Source organism: Chanodichthys erythropterus, chromosome 3, assembly GCF_024489055.1.
Source record: "Chanodichthys erythropterus isolate Z2021 chromosome 3, ASM2448905v1, whole genome shotgun sequence".
NCBI lineage: Eukaryota > Metazoa > Chordata > Actinopteri > Cypriniformes > Xenocyprididae > Chanodichthys > Chanodichthys erythropterus.
In genome coordinates this window covers 43,809,316-43,827,992 of record NC_090223.1, presented here as the reverse complement: position 1 = coordinate 43,827,992, position 18,677 = coordinate 43,809,316, and the positions used below count along the sequence as shown (strand labels likewise).

Below are 18,677 nucleotides of genomic sequence, written 5' to 3'. Positions count from 1 at the left end.
TTCAAGATCAGTACCCATAATCATAGGTTTGGATTATTACAGTATAGTGGGAGCGAACACATGCCCAAATGTGTCTGATGCTTCGGCTCTTGTAGACATGATTTCTGACATCTGCAGCCACATATGACATATGGACTGTGTGAAGTCTTTAAAGAGGGTTTTGGGAGGAAGAAATATGATTCAGGATCACTGAGAGAAGGCTTTTTGGTACAGTGGTTGATTTTCGGGCGATCCGTGTCTCAGACTTACCATAAAGAATGTAAAAATCCCCTCTCTGCCCTCAGACTCATGGGAAAACAGGCAGTCGTGGCTTAGGAATATAAACTCTCACACCATTAAAATAGGCACAGATGTGACTTAATAAAAACATGATTATGTTTGTTATAAGATCTTTGTGATCTGACAGGAATGTAAAAAATTGTGGTTTTAAAAGTATATTAAATAGTGTCATCGGGGTGTGGAATTAATGTTTGTGGTTTCGTTCTCAAAATATGATCTCAGCCTGTTATTAATGTTTGAAGGAATAAAAGGATTTGTATCTTCTTGCAATAACATTTACAACATCTCTGTTGTTGACCTCCCATTTATGTGGAGGAATTATTTTATCCGAAGGAATCTAAGTCTTCATAATGTATTTATTTATCCAAAGAAAGAAATCCAGTTTCATTTTTTAGGCTGCTGCACATATTACTATTCTGATTATGAAGAGCATATTATATTCTTTCTCTTTTTGACATTTTCAACGAGACCAGACTCTAAATATTACTTTATTCCACGCAGCTGTGTCCATGCGGATTACCTACTTTTTTTTACTAATATTTGGTGCAGTTTTCTTATTTATATGGCAAAAAAATAAGATAAAATTCTGATAGCTTGTAATGTAAATCAATCTTTATAACAGTATAGCAGAATACTTCCATAAAATGCATATAAATCTCCCATTTTTATATATATATATATATAATATATATATATATATATATATAAGGGCTGTAACGATTCACTCGTTTTCTCGATGCATCGATTATAATTCCTGACGAGGAATCGTTTATTTTGGTCGATAATCGATGTAAAATGTAAATAAAAGGATTAATCACGATTATATAGTGATTCAGTGCTTTAAAATATATAAACATTACATTACTATATGCGCGATTTGATGGAGACTGTCATTGTCATTTTGCGCCTTCCCTCACAGCTCTCCTTCACAGACACGCGCTGCACTCTTTACCGCCTCTCACTGGATTGCGCTCGCGCTCAGTTCGTAGCCCACGTTTGAGCTCTCCTCAGGACGACCACTGCTGTTCACATGAGCATAGGACAGTTCTCTATTAAGACAACAATAGTCCTGAGTCAAACTGCTCAAGTCATTGATAAAGCTGCCAAGTCATTGCGCGGTCACTACTGTTGAAATAAAACGCTTTTATTGCATGGAAGTCGGAAATGGTTCATTGACATTACCTGAGCAGTTTCAAGGCGCGCATTTATTGCATGATCGGAGCAAACACATAATGTAAGTGTCTAAATGGTCTAAATGCATAGCACAATTCAATGAATGATAAATGAAATGATTAACTTAATGTCATTAAACTGAATGTGCGAGGAAACTGCTGAAATAACTACAACATTATCAACACTGACATAAGAGCACGCGGTTTATCAATCAGATGCGCGTTAAAGGTGCGTTCGTTACTATAGCAACAGTAGAAAGCCAGCGTTTTTTCTTTCAGAATCACCATAAGGAAAATGTTCCATATAAAGCGAACAAAGAGGGCTTTTATAACTATTCCGTGAAGAAAATATAGTTTAAGATTAGTTGAGAAAGTGCATGATAGTCTCTCCATGTAAGCATTAGTATGTTTAATGTACCTGGAACAGTTTAATAAGGTTGTGTAGCCTTTAACAATATCCTCCACTATGTTTAACATGAACTAGGCCTAAAAATACTTTTAAAGCCCTTTTATAGTTTTGTTTTATGTAAATTTCCACAAATGCCAATTTTTATAGGCTGTTAAAATAAAGTTATGTTGCATCATTGAGAACTAACATGAACCAACATTAACAATAGACAAAAGGGTTTTTCTGTTTGTTTGTTTGTTTGTTTTTGCCCTTACTCTCTGACACCCTGAAGGCCGCAGTGTAATTCACACCCTGACTAAGACACATTGAGGGAAGCATTTCAATGTCCCTATGCATATTAAAAAGCAGAATCGAATCGAATAAATCGGATCGCATCGAATTTTAATGTGAATCGTCTCGAATCGAATCTTTCTGAATTTGCAAAAATCGTTCTTGAATCGAATCGGACACCTATGAATCATGAATCGAATTGAATCGCTGTCTACCCAAAGATTCACAGCCCTAATATATATATCCTCTTGCTGCTACCCGAATCTTGACCATTGGAGATCCCATAATGCCTCTGTATATTTGAAATTTACAGCAATATTCTGTAAATTTGATTCAAACCGCCACGCCGCCGGAATTCATTGCAATTTACAGCAATATGCTGTATTATTAAAATACAGCCATCGGCTGTAAAATATTGCTGTAATTTTTACAGCAATTCATTACAGTGTATAATATATTTATATATTATATATATATATATATATATATATATATATATATATATATATATATATATAATATGTATAAAATATGTATAAATAAACATTCCTCAAATGCCTGATGTATCATATTTGATATATTTTAACATGATTTTTCTATAAATTGATGTATTGATAATCAAGTAACCTAAACTGCTTCGGTCCATTAAATGATCATCTTGAATATAACAATGTAAAAGTTATTCTTACATTTACTTACATTAAAGATTAAACACCATATAGAAACATGTGCCATGATTTCAAGGTGGACATTTTAAGTATAATATACCAAAAGTTTTTACTTAATTTCTCACTTACCAGACTGAAAAAGTTTTAGTCTTTTATATTAGAACAACTATATTAAAGTCCCTGTAAAGTCAATTCTGAGAATTCTTTCCAAACACTTTATAAATGTTACAAATGTATTGCTGAAACACATTACAAAGTCTGTGAATTGATTAATGCTTAATTGTGAAGTTAGAGCATTAAACAGTTTTTCACCAAGTCTCTGCTCAGGATTTTTTGGGCGGAGCTAAAACGGGGGTCTAATGACGCACATCGTCCCCCGAGCATGGCCCCTCCCCTAACACTATATAACTGTCGATGATGCGCCGAGCGTGGCGCCGCCTCTAACTCTACAGCGGTTCACTCGCTCAATCTCGAGTGTCATTACAATTACAGCCCTTTGCACATTTAGTAATGCCTTCGTCACGCAAATGCATATTACATGGTTGTTAAAATATACAATATCGGTCTCCTTATTTAAATTTCCTAAAATGATATGAAGGATTCTAAAGTGATCGTTGTAAACCGGATATTTTACAAACTTTCATCAGTCAGCTGGGATTCACAGATAATCCGCTGTTTTTGGTGAATGTGACTGAACAGACCTCGTCCACCCCTCCCGCCTCGGCCTTCTTACCGTCCCGATGATAACCAATGATATATGTTCTCTCCCGTCCCGGCCTTCATCCTCCTTGAGTCATTTGTTGACTCGACAACAGTCCGGCAGTACGTGTTCTCCCCTATATATATTCAAGGCCTTAGATGACGTGACTTATATGGTGTGTTGAAAGGACCGGTAGTGAGGAAATGTTCTTTCCCATGCCATTTGTTGTAGAATAATAAATTATGTGTGAGTGAGACTAAACTTTCAAGTGTGTTTCATTAATTCAGCGAGCAACACACAACGGGTCAATGCCAGCACTCGAAACCCATGAGAGGCCAAGTTTGTTTTGTTTGCATGCTTCAGTAACTGTTCACAACAGTTTTGACAGAGTAAGAGACACTGGCCTCTGAACCTCTGCGGTCTGGCAATGATTTTACTCTAAGTGATTGATGCAAGTCGTCTGTGTTGCGCTATAGTAAGTGTGTCCTTTTCACTGTTTGCCTTAGATGTTGTTGAAAGGGATAGTTCACCAAAAAATGAAAATGATGTCATTGAGTACTCGTTACAAACCAGTATGATTTTCTTTCATATGAGGATCTGGAAGGAAATGTTTTCAAAAATGATCACGTTGCTCCATATGAATCATGTGTGAGAAACAGACTAAAAATTAAGTTTTTAATGACTGAATATCAGGTGTTGTATAATTCTGTTCTAAATCTTTCCTTTTTGTGTTTCAGAGAATAGAGAAAGTTGTGCAGGTTTGGAACAACATGAGGTTGAGTAAATGATAACAGAATTTTAATTTTTAAGTGAACTATCCCTTTAAATCTGAAATGTGTATGTACACGCTAAAAAAGCTGGGTTAAAAACAACCCAAGTTGGGTTGAAAATGGACAAACCCAGCGATTGGGTTGTTTTAACCCAGCAGTTGGGTTAAATGTTTGTCCAACCTGCTGGGTAGTTTTACTTAACTCAACTATTGTTTAAAAATTACAGTATTGCTTAATTGAAATGAACCCAAAATATCTTGAAAATTAACATTTATTAATATGTTTAATAAATGAACATTTTAATTTCATTTTAGATTTATTTTAAGTCATCCATATTCATTTTCAAACAATATTTGGGTTAAATTAAACTACCCAGCAGGTTGGGCAAACATTTAACCCAACAGTTGGGTTAAAACAACCTAATCGCTGGGTTTGTCCATTTTCAACCCAACTTGGGTTGTTTTTAACCCAGCATTTTTTAGAGTGTAGTGTATCAGAAAGAAAACAAACAACAGTGCAGAAAAGTTTCTTAGCGAATATGCTGCTTTATTCAAAAGCTGAATGGGGAATTACCAAGGCAGCCCATGGTAACAATATCAGGATTATGATCCCTGAGAGGACAACATTTGAACAAAGAATCCAGATACTGGACTATAAATTACAGCCATTAGCAAATTTCTGAGCAGTTAAAGAAAAAAGACATTTTAAAGGACTCATCAGAACTAAGTCTGATCCATAGGTGACCAAAATGCATATAACATCTAAACAATTATGTACAAATACAATTGTTTTAAAATGACACAGTACATAAATACTGCTATTAAATAAGATATACAGGCTCACCCAATATGGGTCATTTCCACAGAGAAACTGAAACTCTGTTAGGAACACTGTTGTTGCTCATGTAAAGCTCTCACTTAACATGTTTTGTATAGTCGGCATAGTGATGTCCAACTGCCAGGCGCGAAGGAATGGGGAAAACTGTGGCTCTAGGCCAGACTGCTTTGTGCAAAGGGGATCATAGAACTCTATTCTATAAACACATCTTAAACTTTAGCTGCCATCTGTTTTAACAATGTACATTGTGTTGACAGTGGCCCTGGTGCCAATTCAAAAGAGTAAGCGATTGCTAAGCGATACTTTACTTGAGCAACCAACAGTTCATTCAAACCAAGCTGTGCAACTCCCACTTTAGTACATCTTTGAGTGAAAGCTAAAAAAAATATATATATAATAAATCATGCCAAAAATCTCATATCTAACTGCCAAGATTGTGTGAATGCATTGGCATTAAATAATATAAAGATCTAAACATTTGGGGCACTTGGTACATTTTCACACAGCTTTAAGTTATAACAGTATAACAATCACCATAAAATGCCCAGAGGATTTAGGGAGAAAAGTGCTTAATCCTCATACACCACAGATTAAAATAACCTGACAGCATATTTGGAAAATTTGCCTATTGCCAGCACAAAATGTCATCAAAAAATCTAATACAAATAATAATTATAATAACACTGACATCAAAGAAAGAAATTCACAAAAAAAAAAAAAAAAAAATGGACCTTCATTTCATTAATTTTGTCCGGAGTCCTTTAGAACTAAATAATAAAGCACCCACATTACTTATTTGCTCCGACTATTTTAAAGAATTCAATCATTAAATCAAACCTGAGGGAAAGAACATCCTGAACGGTATTTGGAAAGAATAAAATATAAAGTATGCTCTAATTTGCTAATTAGAATTTAAAACTAAGCATATAAAGCTGGCAAAAGGCTTGGGTATACTAGAAAGTTACATTCTATGAGAATTGCAAATGGGATACAAGCAACAGTAATGACATAAAGCACAGTTGATTGCCTGCAAAGCTTGGCGCTGAAAGCGTCCTTCTGAAAGCCGGGCCCTCCATCATGTCTGAGTTGGGACAGGAAGCTCAGGCACCAGGCAGGAAGGAACAGTTTAAAGGCGGGCCGCACAGCAGCCCAGTATAACCACGGAATGCCGTGCGCCACTGCAGAGTAAATGCAGCAGCCGCACGGCTCAATAACACACTGGTCCCTCATGCCTTTCAGATACCGAGGCAGTGAGGGACGAGGATACAACAGAGGGAGCCGATCACCTTAATAGGCAACCTGAGGAGGGCACCACGGAGTGTCTGGATACAGCAGACAGTGCACTGACTTAAACCTGAGAGAGAATTTAAAAATAAAAAAGGTTAAATTAGTACATGCATGCAGATTAAGATACCAAATATGATCTAGAGAGTTAAGAAAACTGTCTTACCTAGATGGGTCCTCCTCAACAGAGAAAGCCCCTTTCATGTTGATGATATTCCTCTTGTTCTCAAACATTCCATAACTCAATGTAATCTAAATGGAATTGAATGAAACACTACGTTAATACTATTATTACAGAAGCAAGATGTGCCTGTTTCATTAAAGTTCTTTACCTGTTTGTGTACTTCGGATTTGGACACCTGTTGCAGGTTCTCCAAGTGTGAGTGGAACAAGCTGCTTCGGGTCAAAGGAACCCCAAGAACTGACTCGATGATGTAACCAATGGTACAGTCATCAGGAAGACGGATCTTCTCGGCAGTGTTCATGAAATGGCCACCACTGTCATAAAAAGAGTCAAAAGTAAGTCAACATAAAATCTATTAATAACTTAAAACATTACGTTCTTAGATTCTGCATTACAATAGTTGAGAATTTTTTGCACCTTGCCCAAGGGCTCATCTTCAAAGCTAGCCCACGGCTGACACAGAAGCCTGCACCTCCCGTAGCAAACCAGAAATTGACTGGTCTCTGGAATGGAGAAACAAAAACATCAGTTTCTGTTCTTAACGCTCCTTCTCATCTTTACATGTATATAAAAATTGAGGATATTTCGGAACACCTACCATCTTGTTGTCCCCAAGTCTTTCTGTGGCTTCAATTGGCCTGTCCAAGCTGGGTTTGCCAATGTACATATCCTGAGTGTGAGGGTAGTTGGACAGCAACTTCACCAATGTCTTCACATTCACATAGTTATCATCATCCACATGACAGAACCACCTAAACCAGACAGAGATATCATTAGAACATCCAATACGGTTTGCTTTAACACTAAAACAAGTACTCATAATGTAACAATAATCATGCAATGCTTACTTTTTTCCAGACTCAATGAATTTGTCGTACTCGACGGCCATCTTGCAGGACAGAGCCTGCCGGCTGTGGGCAGCAGAGCAGTTGGTGTTGATTGCATGGCTTCCTGTGTGGACAAGGAGATAGGTACCTTGTCAGTGCTTATGTAATACTCATGTAATATAACTTGAGAAATGGCCATTGTCTGATAGGTCAGGTGACTTTGCATGCGCCCTAATACCATCTTCCCCCTAACATCCCAACCCCCATCAGCTAAGCATAAGATTTTTAAGAGGATTAGAAGGCTGAGTCCAAACTATGCACATATCAAAGAGGGAATGTCTGCTTCTTTATAGTCTTGTGACTTCCGCTTGAGGAAGCTGCACTCACCAATTTTCTTCTTTAGTTCCTCATCTTCGCCGTCCGTGAAGATGTACGTCTGCAAAAACAAAGACAAAGCCTGGTTAGCTCCTTCAATGGTGTCACACAAGTTCATCAATGAATCACTGCACCAGAGCAAAGACGAAACAGGAATTGGCGTGTTCCAAGCTGGAATCATGTGTCTTCGAGAACTATTTATCCCAAGCGGACTGATTAGGAACCATTGTCTGAGTTTTACGCCATGGAAAACTCAGCAAGTTAAACAAGCCAAACTCTTCCCCCAAAAATAAAGGCCCCTTGTTCTTGTTGTCAATCTCTCCATAGCAACTGCTCTGCATCCCAAAGCATCCCAGGCCCAGAACAAAGCGGGGAGCAGACCACCCCACTTACCCCCACCACCCCCAACACTCCACCCCCATTCCATTGCCGCCTCCCAAGTCTTTCCATTCTTCATCCCTCTATCTACTTCAGACATGTTAAAAATGTCCCAAAAAAAGAATGGCCGAGTCGTTTGGAAGAAAAGAAAGGAGCACCATGTCCTATTCTCCCAAACATACTCGGTTTGATGAATATACATTCTCTCCAGTGTGCATTCACTGACGTCTAACCCCTCGGGGTTTTGTTAACGTTAAAATAGACTGGGTGGGATCAGGAGCTCATTGTGGGAGATAAGACAGAGCAGGTGCGAGGCGGCAGTCCCAGCTCAAAGGAGCCATTGAGAAGAAGACGCCACACGCCTCAGACAGACTGATGAAAAGGCGGTGTGCCCCTGGCCATGCACTGCCGTTAACCTGTTTGCTTTCCACCTCAGGTGAGACAGCACCTGCCACCCGCCGCCTTATCACAGCCACGTGTCTGAACAGATCCACCTGCCCACACCCAACTGGCCTTGAACATGTACACCTACGCTACAAAACTGTTCTCTTATGAGCTTCAGCTGTTTTGTGATCTTTATCTCAACAGTTGATTTGTTGTTTGTTGCCTTTCAAATGCCAGCACGCACACACGTGGACTCGTTCCCCCTTTCACACAGTCGCATTTTTTTGAACGTTCAAACATTGCCAGATAATGTTTGATTGGTTTGCAGAACAAACTCTGAGCAGATGTTTAGCGCAGCACTCTGGGGCCAAGGCCCAAGGCCTCTGTTTGTTCAGGGAGGGCTGGCGGTTGGGCCGGGTAAAGGATCAGAGGCTGGCGCTGTTTGCGCAGAGTTCCGCTGAAAGGACAGACTAATCACACGGGCAGCTGCCAAGGCAGGCTGGGCACTGACAGAGAGAGAAACCTCAGAGCTGATTAGTGCATTACAATGTGTGTGTGTGGCCACCCACCCCCAACCCTGCTCCCACTGTCCCTTTGCACTGAGACAATGAGGAGTGGGTAAAGCCGTCACTGGGTAAATCCTAAATATGTTTGCTTGGATTTGCATACAGCTGCAGTGGTTAACTAAAGAGAGGCCTCTCGTGGTACATGGCTTTGTTTCTCGGTTTCCCTTTTATTGACGGTATTGTGAGCCAAAATGACCCTTTTGTGGTTTCTTTCATAAATGTTAAGTCTTTTCTTCAAAATGCACTTTTCCCAGCATTCTCGGCACACAAGAAAGGATGAGGGTTTTCTTTCGGTTGTTTGGAGTTCTGATGAGCAGTCAGAGGTTGATACTTCCCACCCCACCAAAGTAAGGTCTGGCATAGGGCAGGGAGATCATGGAGCCTGGCTGTCTGTCTCCTTCTACCCAGGAAGGAAGTAGAGAGATGCTACTCCCTCTATTAAACACCACACAGCCCTGCGCCCTCTACCTGTGCCAATAAGAGTCCAGAAACTTGCACAGACTCGTGCAACACCATCTTGTGTTCAAGCCAGAGGAACTACAGCCTTAAAAAACAGTGAGTAATTATGCAGTTAAGTATTTCAGATAGAAGTAATGAGGTTGATCATGGCACTTCTTCTGCGTCAAGCAAGTGTGCATTTGATCTTAATGGCATTAGGTAGCTGTCTGTGTAACTGGACACCGGATACCACAGCCGCGGCACAGGCTGTTCTCTCATTGTTGTGAATTTCTCTCACTGGGGAAGCTGCATTGTTCCAGAGGGGAAATTTAGAGAAACAGTGGAAGCCAGAAGCTGCAGCGTGAACAATTCAAACTGGAGCAGATCTGACTGAAAAGAATAACCCTATTCAAGAGTCCTGACTCATCAAGTTAGGACAATTATAAAGAATGCTTTTAATAATCAGAAACAAGTACTCAGAAAGCTATAGGGTTTCATTCTCTTAGAAAAAATACTGATAATTCCAGTGTATTAACAAGGGTAGGGGAGCTTCTAGCTGACCGTGACTAACTCTAAACAAAGACAAGACAGTTTCCCACCAAGAAGAGCCACAGGCTGCCATAAGTGTCAACAGCAGACACAGATTGGATCTGCTCTCAGTGTTTACATGTAAACAGCCCAAGACAGTGAGCTGTTCAGGACAGCATCTGAAGTAAGTAAGCGGGTTGGAAAGATCCTTCCTACACAAGTTTCAAACCCCTATGAACATGTTCACAATGTCGGTCATGCATCATCTCACTTGACATATGTGACAAAGTTCCCATGCTGTAGGTCTAACAATGCCTGGCCCGTCGAAACACTTGTCTGGTGCCAGCCATTGTGGCAAGTGGCCAAACCGGAGTCCACTGGAGTCCTTAGGATAATCCCCGGCCGTTCAAATGACAATAACTGGGATTTAACATACTCAGGTGTTGCACTGATGAATGTTGAAATAATTTGAGAGCGGCCCTCCATGTGTACATGTGAGGATTCATATAGCTGGCATTAGAGCCATCTTTTGTTCTTTGAGACCAGGCCACCTGGCATTCATTCTCCTAAAACTCCCCCTTGTATTCTGGGCTGCGCTGGTCTTTTATGTCTACACTGCTCCCCACCAGCTGCTGCTATTAATCCCTGCTGTTAACTCTCTCTTGTGTGGGTTAACTTCCATCAACTCCTGTACTGAACAAACTAAGTCTTAGTTTACCAACCTCGCCTGAAGCCTGGAGTAGTCATATCAGTTTAGCTGGACAGTGAAAGACAAATCTGAGCTGACTGAATGAGTGCAGAATCTGTCTGATTTTAAATTTTCACTTTCCACATGCTTTGATATTCACAGTAACTTCACAGACATAATAATCTTTATACTCAGACTCTGCGAGCATATAAAATTGTTGCTATGGCTGTGTCATATTCAAATGAGAAAAATAAAAAACCCCTCTTGTCTAAGGTGTGAGGGGAAACTGATTGTGACAGAGCCCCGAGGCAAATTAAACTGACTTTTGTAAAATGTATAAGCGACTACTCTAGGTGGTGGGTAAAATCACTTTGACTGCTCTGGGCTTGCTGCTGTCGAAGTGCCGAGATTGCTTTTGTGCTGGCTGCAAAAGAGGCCTGTTTCTCAGAGCTGTATTTTCATACTGTGAGCTACTCGGCATGTTGCTCAAAAGCCTTTCCTTGCCTATAGATGCTGTCCCTTTGTGCCACCCAGCATCTCTATAACGAAGACTCTCTTTTCCCACCGCTTGGGTAGCTTGACCCAGCCTCTGCTCCAGATCCCCGGTTCCCATGGAGAGTGGGAGACAAGGGGCTGGCAAAGCTTTTCTTTCCCCCTTCAGAAAGACGCTTTGTTAGTGCTGAGAAGGGGACAGCTCTGAAGCCGCTGCTGTGATGCATCCTTAGCCCCGGCGTATTCACGGGGACACCCCAAACAATGGAGCAAGAGGGAAGAAGGGGGGACTTACAGCCACCCATTGCTCTGTGAGCAACACAGCAATTGCTATAGACAGCACAGAGAGACTATGAAAATGAGTTTTTTTAAATTCTCCTCCTTTTTTTAATATGCCACACAGATAATAAAGATGAACAACAATTTTAAACATTTTGGGGTCCTGCTTGTAGATACACTATTAAAACTATAGACTGGCTGATTAGATGTTCAAATGTTTTTTACTTATTTTTTTCCACACATTTTTTACTTAATTGGCTATTGATTATTATTATTTGTATCAGGTATGCTAATAAATGGCATCCAAAGGGCCTCTGAAATACGATTATGTTTGTTCAACAGGAAACAGCAGAGGTGTTGGAGGTAAAGTAACTTCATTAATGTAAGCTACAAAGATGCGGAAAAAACTTGCAACCATTTTGATATATGTATATGTATGTATGTATGTATGTATAATATGTGTTATTGGCCATTTAAACAAAAAATATACAGTATGTATTGGTAGTGAAAAGCAATACTGATCTATCTCCAATTATAGCATATAAAAACAGTAATGTAACACGTGACTGGATATTAAACACTCATTGCCAAAAAATGTTAAAAAGATTAGGTTTTAATGGAGACTGTGAGAAAGACGGTACACGCCATTTACCATTATTGATATCACGAAAATAAAATCCCAATTGTTTCCGACTGATAAAATATGTAGCCTCTAACCAAAACTTGCAACAAGTTATGCAAACAATTTGTAACAGTGTAATATGACATACCTGCTGCATGTTTCTGGAGATCCATGTGTCCAGCAGTAGATCCAGTCTGGACCGGTGAAACTTCTTAGTGGTCTTCACTGCGATGAAGATGTCATCCGCGCTGATGTCCTCAGCAGGCGGCGCGTCTGTCGCCGCTCCGAACGCCTCAGTGGGCTTATCCGCTTCCCTCTTGCTGCGGGTCAGCTTGGAAAAATAGGCAGAGAATCCTTTCTTTCTATTCTGTTCAGGCTGAGCTCCATCATCAACCTCTGATTCCCCCAGACTCTGCAGTGAGCGCATCCCGATCTCACTCTCGTTCTGCATCCCGTCCATCTGAATCCGCTGATGCTGCGACAAAAATAACAGTAGCGCGAGACAGGTGACGGTCGCTCCCGCGAGGGAGAGCGCAGCTTTCCTGCCGTACGTTTTCAACATGTTTATTAAACTCTAAGAGAAGGACGCTCTCTTTGTGATATACACAGCATTAATCTAAACTTCCCTCCAATAGACTACTCTAAAAAACAAGCGTGTCGTACGACTGCAGCATAGTAGCGCTGAGAGAATCTCCTCATTGTAACTCGGAGGGGCTTTTATAAACTGCCCCCAGCATTGGTCACGCCCAGTAGGCGGGGCGTTGATGGCTATTGTGCTGTGGGAACCGCAGAGAGACTGTCAATGGGAGGACGCGTTAAAGGACAGCAGGCGATGGACAAAGAGGGGGAGGGTGAAGAGGACCAGGCGTAAACATTTTCAAAGTACATGCTCTTAAAACAAACTATGTATGTAAGTGCTAGAATCACAGTTCAGTGCATATTTTTCATTATCAGGAGCAGGGCTGAAAATATTTATACAAATTTGTGTAAATTTGTACAAAGAATGTTTCAAATGCTTAGATAATATCAGTTTTAGGAAGAAACGTAACTATTTTTATTTTATTCTATTATTATTATTATTATTATTATTATTTTAACATTTCATTATTTTAAGTGGCTATGTAGGATATTTCTGTACAAACACTGCATACCTGTAACAAGTGTAGCATAGATTTATATTCATTGCAACATGATCCTGGCTGTAAGCATATATACATAATGCATATGTGGGGTCTTATTTCGCACGAAATTTAAAGAATCCCTTTTGCATAACATAAATAAAGATGTGATTACATTTTATGTGAAGTTTATTGCTAACTTAAATTTAAAATCACAGCAGTGACGAGTTCATTACACTATAAATTTGCAAACCTCTTTAAAGGTGCCCTAGAACCAGTTTTTACAAGATGTAATATAAGTCTAAGGTGTCCCCTGAATGTGTCTATGAAGTTTCAGCTCAAAATACCCCATAGTTTTTTTTTTTTTATTCATTTTTTTAACTGCCTATTTTGGGGCATCATTAACTATGCACCAATTCAGGCTGCGGTCCCTTTAAATCTCGCGCTCCCTGCCCCCTGAGCTCTCGACTATAATACAGTGCATAAACAAAGTTCACACAGCTAATATAACCCTCAAAATGGATCTTTACAAAGTGTCCGTCATACAGCATGTCTAATCGCGTAAGTATGGTATTTATTTGGATGTTTACATTTGATTCTGAATGAGTTTGAGGCTGTGCTCCGTGGCTAAAGCTAACATTACACACTGTTGGAGAGATTTATAAAGAATGAAGTTGTGTTTATGCAATATACAGACTGCAAGTGTTTAAAAAATGAAAATAACGACAGTCTTGTCTCCATGAATAAAGTAAGAAACGATGGTAACTTTAAGCACATTTAACAGTACATTAGCAACATGCTAACGAAACATTTAGAAAGACAATTTACAAATATCACTAAAAATATCATGTTATCATGAATCATGTCAGTTATTATTGCTCCATCTGCCATTTTTTGCTATTGTTCTTGCTTGCTTACCTTGTCTGATGATTCAGCTGTGCACATCCAGACGTTAATACTGATTTCACTCTAAAAAATGCTGGGTTAAAAAAACCCAAGCTGGGTTAAATATGTACAAACCCAGCAGGTTGGGTTAAAAGGCACCTATTATGCCCTCTTTCACATGATGTAATATAAGTCTCTGGTCTGGTCAAGTTTCAGCTTAAAATACCCCACAAATTTGCCCCTATTTGGGGGTGAGTAAAAACATGCCTTTTACTATATTACTATATTGCTGGCTAAAAAAATAAATCCAAAATTGGTTGAAAAAAAAGGCTGGGTGAAAACAACCCAATCCCTGGTTTTGTCCATATTTAACCCAGCAGTTTTTAGAGTGTTGTCTAATGCCTTGAACATGGGCTGGCATATGCAAATATTGGGGGGTACATATTAATGATCCCAGCTGTTACGTAACAGTCGGTGTTATGTTGAGATTCGCCTGTTCTTCGGAGGTCTTTTAAACAAATGAGATTTATATAAGAAGGAGGAAACAATGGTGTTTGAGACTCACTGTATGTAATTTCCATGTACTGAACTCTTGTTATTCAACTATGCCAAGATAAATTCAATTTTTGATTCTAGGGCACCTTTAAATTTCATTATTTATGACTCTAAAATCTCATAAAAAGTACAAATAAGAGACATTATGACAAATGAAAAACACTTACAGAAACGAGAACACGACTGTCACAAAGTAAAATTGTCCCACAAACAGACATCAGACTTTCGGGTGAGATTTGACCATGTCTTTATTAGAGTCACCTCTGAAGAATAAGACTGCTACTGACATGGAACATCATCTGCAGGCATGCTGAATCACATCAAGTACCAGCCATTTCTCAGTGTCAACATTCAAATCAAGCTCACAATGATGGCGTGCTCCAGTCAATCCACAGCAGCTGACCTTGTGCGGCCTTCAAACAACCGCGTGATCCTTATGCTTGCTTTAAAATGGCGCCTCTTCTGCAGTGAAGAGCCTGTAGAGCTGGGAGCACGACCCTGGCCATGACTTCCAGCTGACAGCCCGGCAACTGCTGGTGACAGACTTAAATGCTTTGGATCCTACTTCTAGCCATCTCAACAGCTTGCTTGCAAAACAAGCAGCCGACACTACATTTAAGGCCTCACTCTCAAGTTAGGCTGAACAGCTGACTTGGTTTTTGATAAAAGAGATAATTAACACTCAAGAAATGGTCATTTGGAACATATCATTAAGAATCTAACAAAAAAGTGTCACTCCTTCAGAAATTCTACAGGTCCAAGACAAAGCGTGAAAGTTCAAACTTTCCAGTGCTGCTAACAGACAGACAGCATCTTTAGTTAATCTTTTGAATCAGCCCACAAAAAAAACTGGTTTGTTAAAACAAGTATAAGAAACCAGGCAGAGGGGTCAACCTCCCCCAGCCTCTGTTCTTTTTTAGGATCAGCACCCTTTTTTACTCTGGGATGGAGGAACACTTTGACAGGCTCCTTGTCAGACTCCTCAGACAATCTGTGCAATGAAAAGCAGGACTAAACCACACAATGCAGAAGTTCCGCTTGTTTCCCAGATTCATGCCACTCGGGGAAGGAAACAAAAAAGGGAAGAAAAAAAGTTTTTTTTTTTCTATCCTCTCTTTCATTCTCAAAAAAAAAAAGGCTCCCCCCATCTGCCCTCCATACCACATCCCGGATCCTTCCCCATTTGAAGACATTACCGCTGAATTCCAATTAAATGAAATCTCCCATCAAGCGCAGCCTGCTTCCCCACAAGAATGCCCAGCGATCCTGCAACAACCCCATTCCTGCTATCCCACTGTGGCAACTGGAGCAAAATGATGAAGAATCTCAGAGGAATGGATATGATTACCGCTATGCTATTTATAGAGTCGCTTTAATGTGTGTAGCACAAAGGAGAGGTACGGCATTTCTTTGCGTGTGGCAAGCATCCTTGCTAAATGAGACTGGATGCTCCCTGTCTGAATATCCCCTTTTCCCGCCTGCCAAAACACAAACTCTCAAGGCTTGGCGCAACTGTTTGATTTGGGATTTGAATGTTTGCGTAGGGTAAACAAAGCAATTTCAGCATGTTAGCTGTATTTGAGGACAGAGTTGTCTTATCTGGCCATTCAGTTTAAACAGTTCCCTTGATGCAAACTGACTCGCTTTGATCTTAATACCCTCGATGCACCACAAGAACAAACATAGATACTCTGGGTAATGAGAGCGGTCTGTTCGGAGTGGTAAAACGGCATCATGTTGATAAAGGCACATCCGTCCTTCATCCGTTCTATATTTATTTTTTTTTAATCTCAGTCTTTTCCTTTCCCTCCAACCATTGGGCAGATTCTTTGAAGACGAAGGTTAAATTCACAACAGCTGTATGTGAGGATGACAGCTACGAGGCGTCCCACTGTATCCTTGTACAATGGGTAAATACAAGGATACAGTGGGGTGGTTAGTGGTTGTCTGTCAGTCTTCTGTTTATTATTCTGATCCACATAATGGAACATTTAACTGTAATACATTCATCTGGAGTTACTGTATGTGTCCTGTATGGTGGTCTGTTTCCTTTTTGGTGGGTCATTTCTCTCATTTGGCCGGCTACAAAACAGAACTTTCAAATACTGAATACAATACATGACATACAGTCATCTCTTTCCCCAACTAAAGAGGAAAATAGGCTCTTTGAGATGGTGGTCATGGCCGTTTGACATATTTAATGGGGATCTGTGAAATGTTCGATTGAATTATGCAAGCACCAAGTCCTGCCAAGTGTGAGTCTGTCCTTGGAGCTTCATTGTTTTACTGTCTCGTTCCTTTCCTTCTTCTTTTCCAGGTTTCTTTCTCCAAAGCTCTTGGATGAAACGGGATTCCAGACACTGATGGCCCTGGATATCATTCCTATGGTGTAAGTGCACAGTGATACAATGAAACCATATTCATCCCATCTGAGTAAAATCTATTTCAGTTGATGGAAACAAGTATCTATGTACTCTAGCCAGATGAGGGGAAAACATTCTCTATTTATTTGTCTTTTTTGGGGCTATAAATCCTGTGGAGCATATCCTCTACGGTTGCATCCAGAGCAGGGAAACATGATGCAGCTTCTGAGGGGCCGCGGAGTCCCCTGGCTCTCACTTCTGGTGTGACCTGTAATCCTATCAATGCTAGCACAGCCATGCTGGGAGAATAAACAGAGCTATTGGCTTCTGCCATGGCCCTTTTTATACACTATGTCCTTCTCATTTATTTCAGCCTTGGAATAAATATTCCTGAATGAGAAAATGCACTCGGATGACTTGGGTTTGCACCTCTGTTTTTCTGAAACTTTAACAAATAAACATCTTCTGTTTTCCCAGGGCTCATCCAAGCCTTTGATTCACCCTTCATTCTCGCCAGATCCTGCGATCCTTTAGAGAAGACTTAATTTTGTTATTCTGAGAATTGCAGATTGTTGGACTGTCATTTATTACAGATGTTGGATGCCAGGGTCTGTGTCACAGTGCCAGCTGCTGTTGCTGTAACTTGTGCTTTGTTTCCACCATGTCAAATGGATTATGGGAAATTTAGCAATGGATTAAATGGCCTTTCTGTAGCAGTGGGAGGTCAGATTGCACCCCTGGCTAGTCCGGGCTTGTCCTCAACAACAAATGCTCAATGTATGTAATGTAGCAACATTACATAACACATGTGGTACTCCCAGAACTCTTCTAAGTGATATTAAATCTCACTGACACAAATTACCATTCATAATTACAGTCGTAAGGAAAACTTTAATTAACTGCTAATTCATCTCAATAATTTACTGCATAACCATTTGGAACCGCAATTTAAACACTTATTTGAGAAGCAGTGGGACAATGTGTGGGATTTACATACAAGAAGTAGAAGCAAATCATCTCCCCAACCTTTCGACAGTAACATTTTGTGGCTGATTACAGTTTGAGGAAGAAGTGGGAGGTGTAACGATGGGAAAGGAGCCGCTTGGCTCTCTTTGTATAGTGCTGGAACAGTAAAGCTGGGACAAGGACGCTGCTGTTTGTGGGTGAATCAGGCTCTGGATCACTCAGCCTCTTTGAAAGAGTTCTCTTCAACCTATACCCTTCCCTTTTGTGGCCTGCCACTACCTTGCTGAGCGAGACAATGAGCCAACCATTGAAAACTGAGACATGTTTCTGTGCTGCCCGGAGCCCATTAAGCTCTAAAGCACTACTGTAGGTCTCTCTCATCAGGCCTCTATTCTCATTCTAATAGCTCGCTGCATGCCAATAGGCCTGTCACTAGAAGCACCCATGGCATTCCAGCCACAAATACGAGTGGGTTTAAGTTGTCGGGTTTCCCCACCTTTGGGTTCTGAGAACGCTGCCAGTTCTTATGATGTAAGCACATGTCCTTTTGTAATTGGATTCATTTATCTCATTCCTCTCCCATAACTCTTTCAAACTGGTCTATGCAATGATACGGTTGTCAGAGTGACCTCATTTACAC

General features: G+C 40.2%; 1 protein-coding gene across 1 annotated transcript; it reads right to left on the bottom strand.

The window, feature by feature from the left end:
* Positions 1–4,802: 4,802 nt before the first annotated feature.
* Positions 4,803–12,825, bottom strand: lfng (LFNG O-fucosylpeptide 3-beta-N-acetylglucosaminyltransferase). Its single transcript, XM_067382436.1, has 8 exons — positions 12,299–12,825; positions 7,788–7,836; positions 7,422–7,524; positions 7,172–7,325; positions 6,991–7,076; positions 6,722–6,887; positions 6,556–6,641; positions 4,803–6,459 (listed from the first exon to the last, which is right to left on the bottom strand). Exons 1-8 carry the CDS (start codon positions 12,710–12,712, stop codon positions 6,393–6,395), a joined length of 1,125 nt encoding a protein of 374 aa, XP_067238537.1. The 5' UTR covers positions 12,713–12,825; the 3' UTR covers positions 4,803–6,392.
* Positions 12,826–18,677: the final 5,852 nt, after the last annotated feature.

What these genes read in the sequence shown, in the direction of transcription:
- lfng (XM_067382436.1), bottom strand. Translation starts at nt 12,712, where the DNA reads ATGTTGAAAACGTACGGCAGGAAAGCTGCGCTCTCCCTCGCGGGAGCG. An exon ending in GACTTGGGGACAACAAGATG is followed by an intron (nt 7,077 to 7,171) that starts GTAGGTGTTCCG and finishes TCTCCATTCCAG; the next exon opens with AGACCAGTCAATTTCTGGTT. An exon ending in GTTGAGGAGGACCCATCTAG is followed by an intron (nt 6,460 to 6,555) that starts GTAAGACAGTTT and finishes ATTCTCTCTCAG; the next exon opens with GTTTAAGTCAGTGCACTGTC.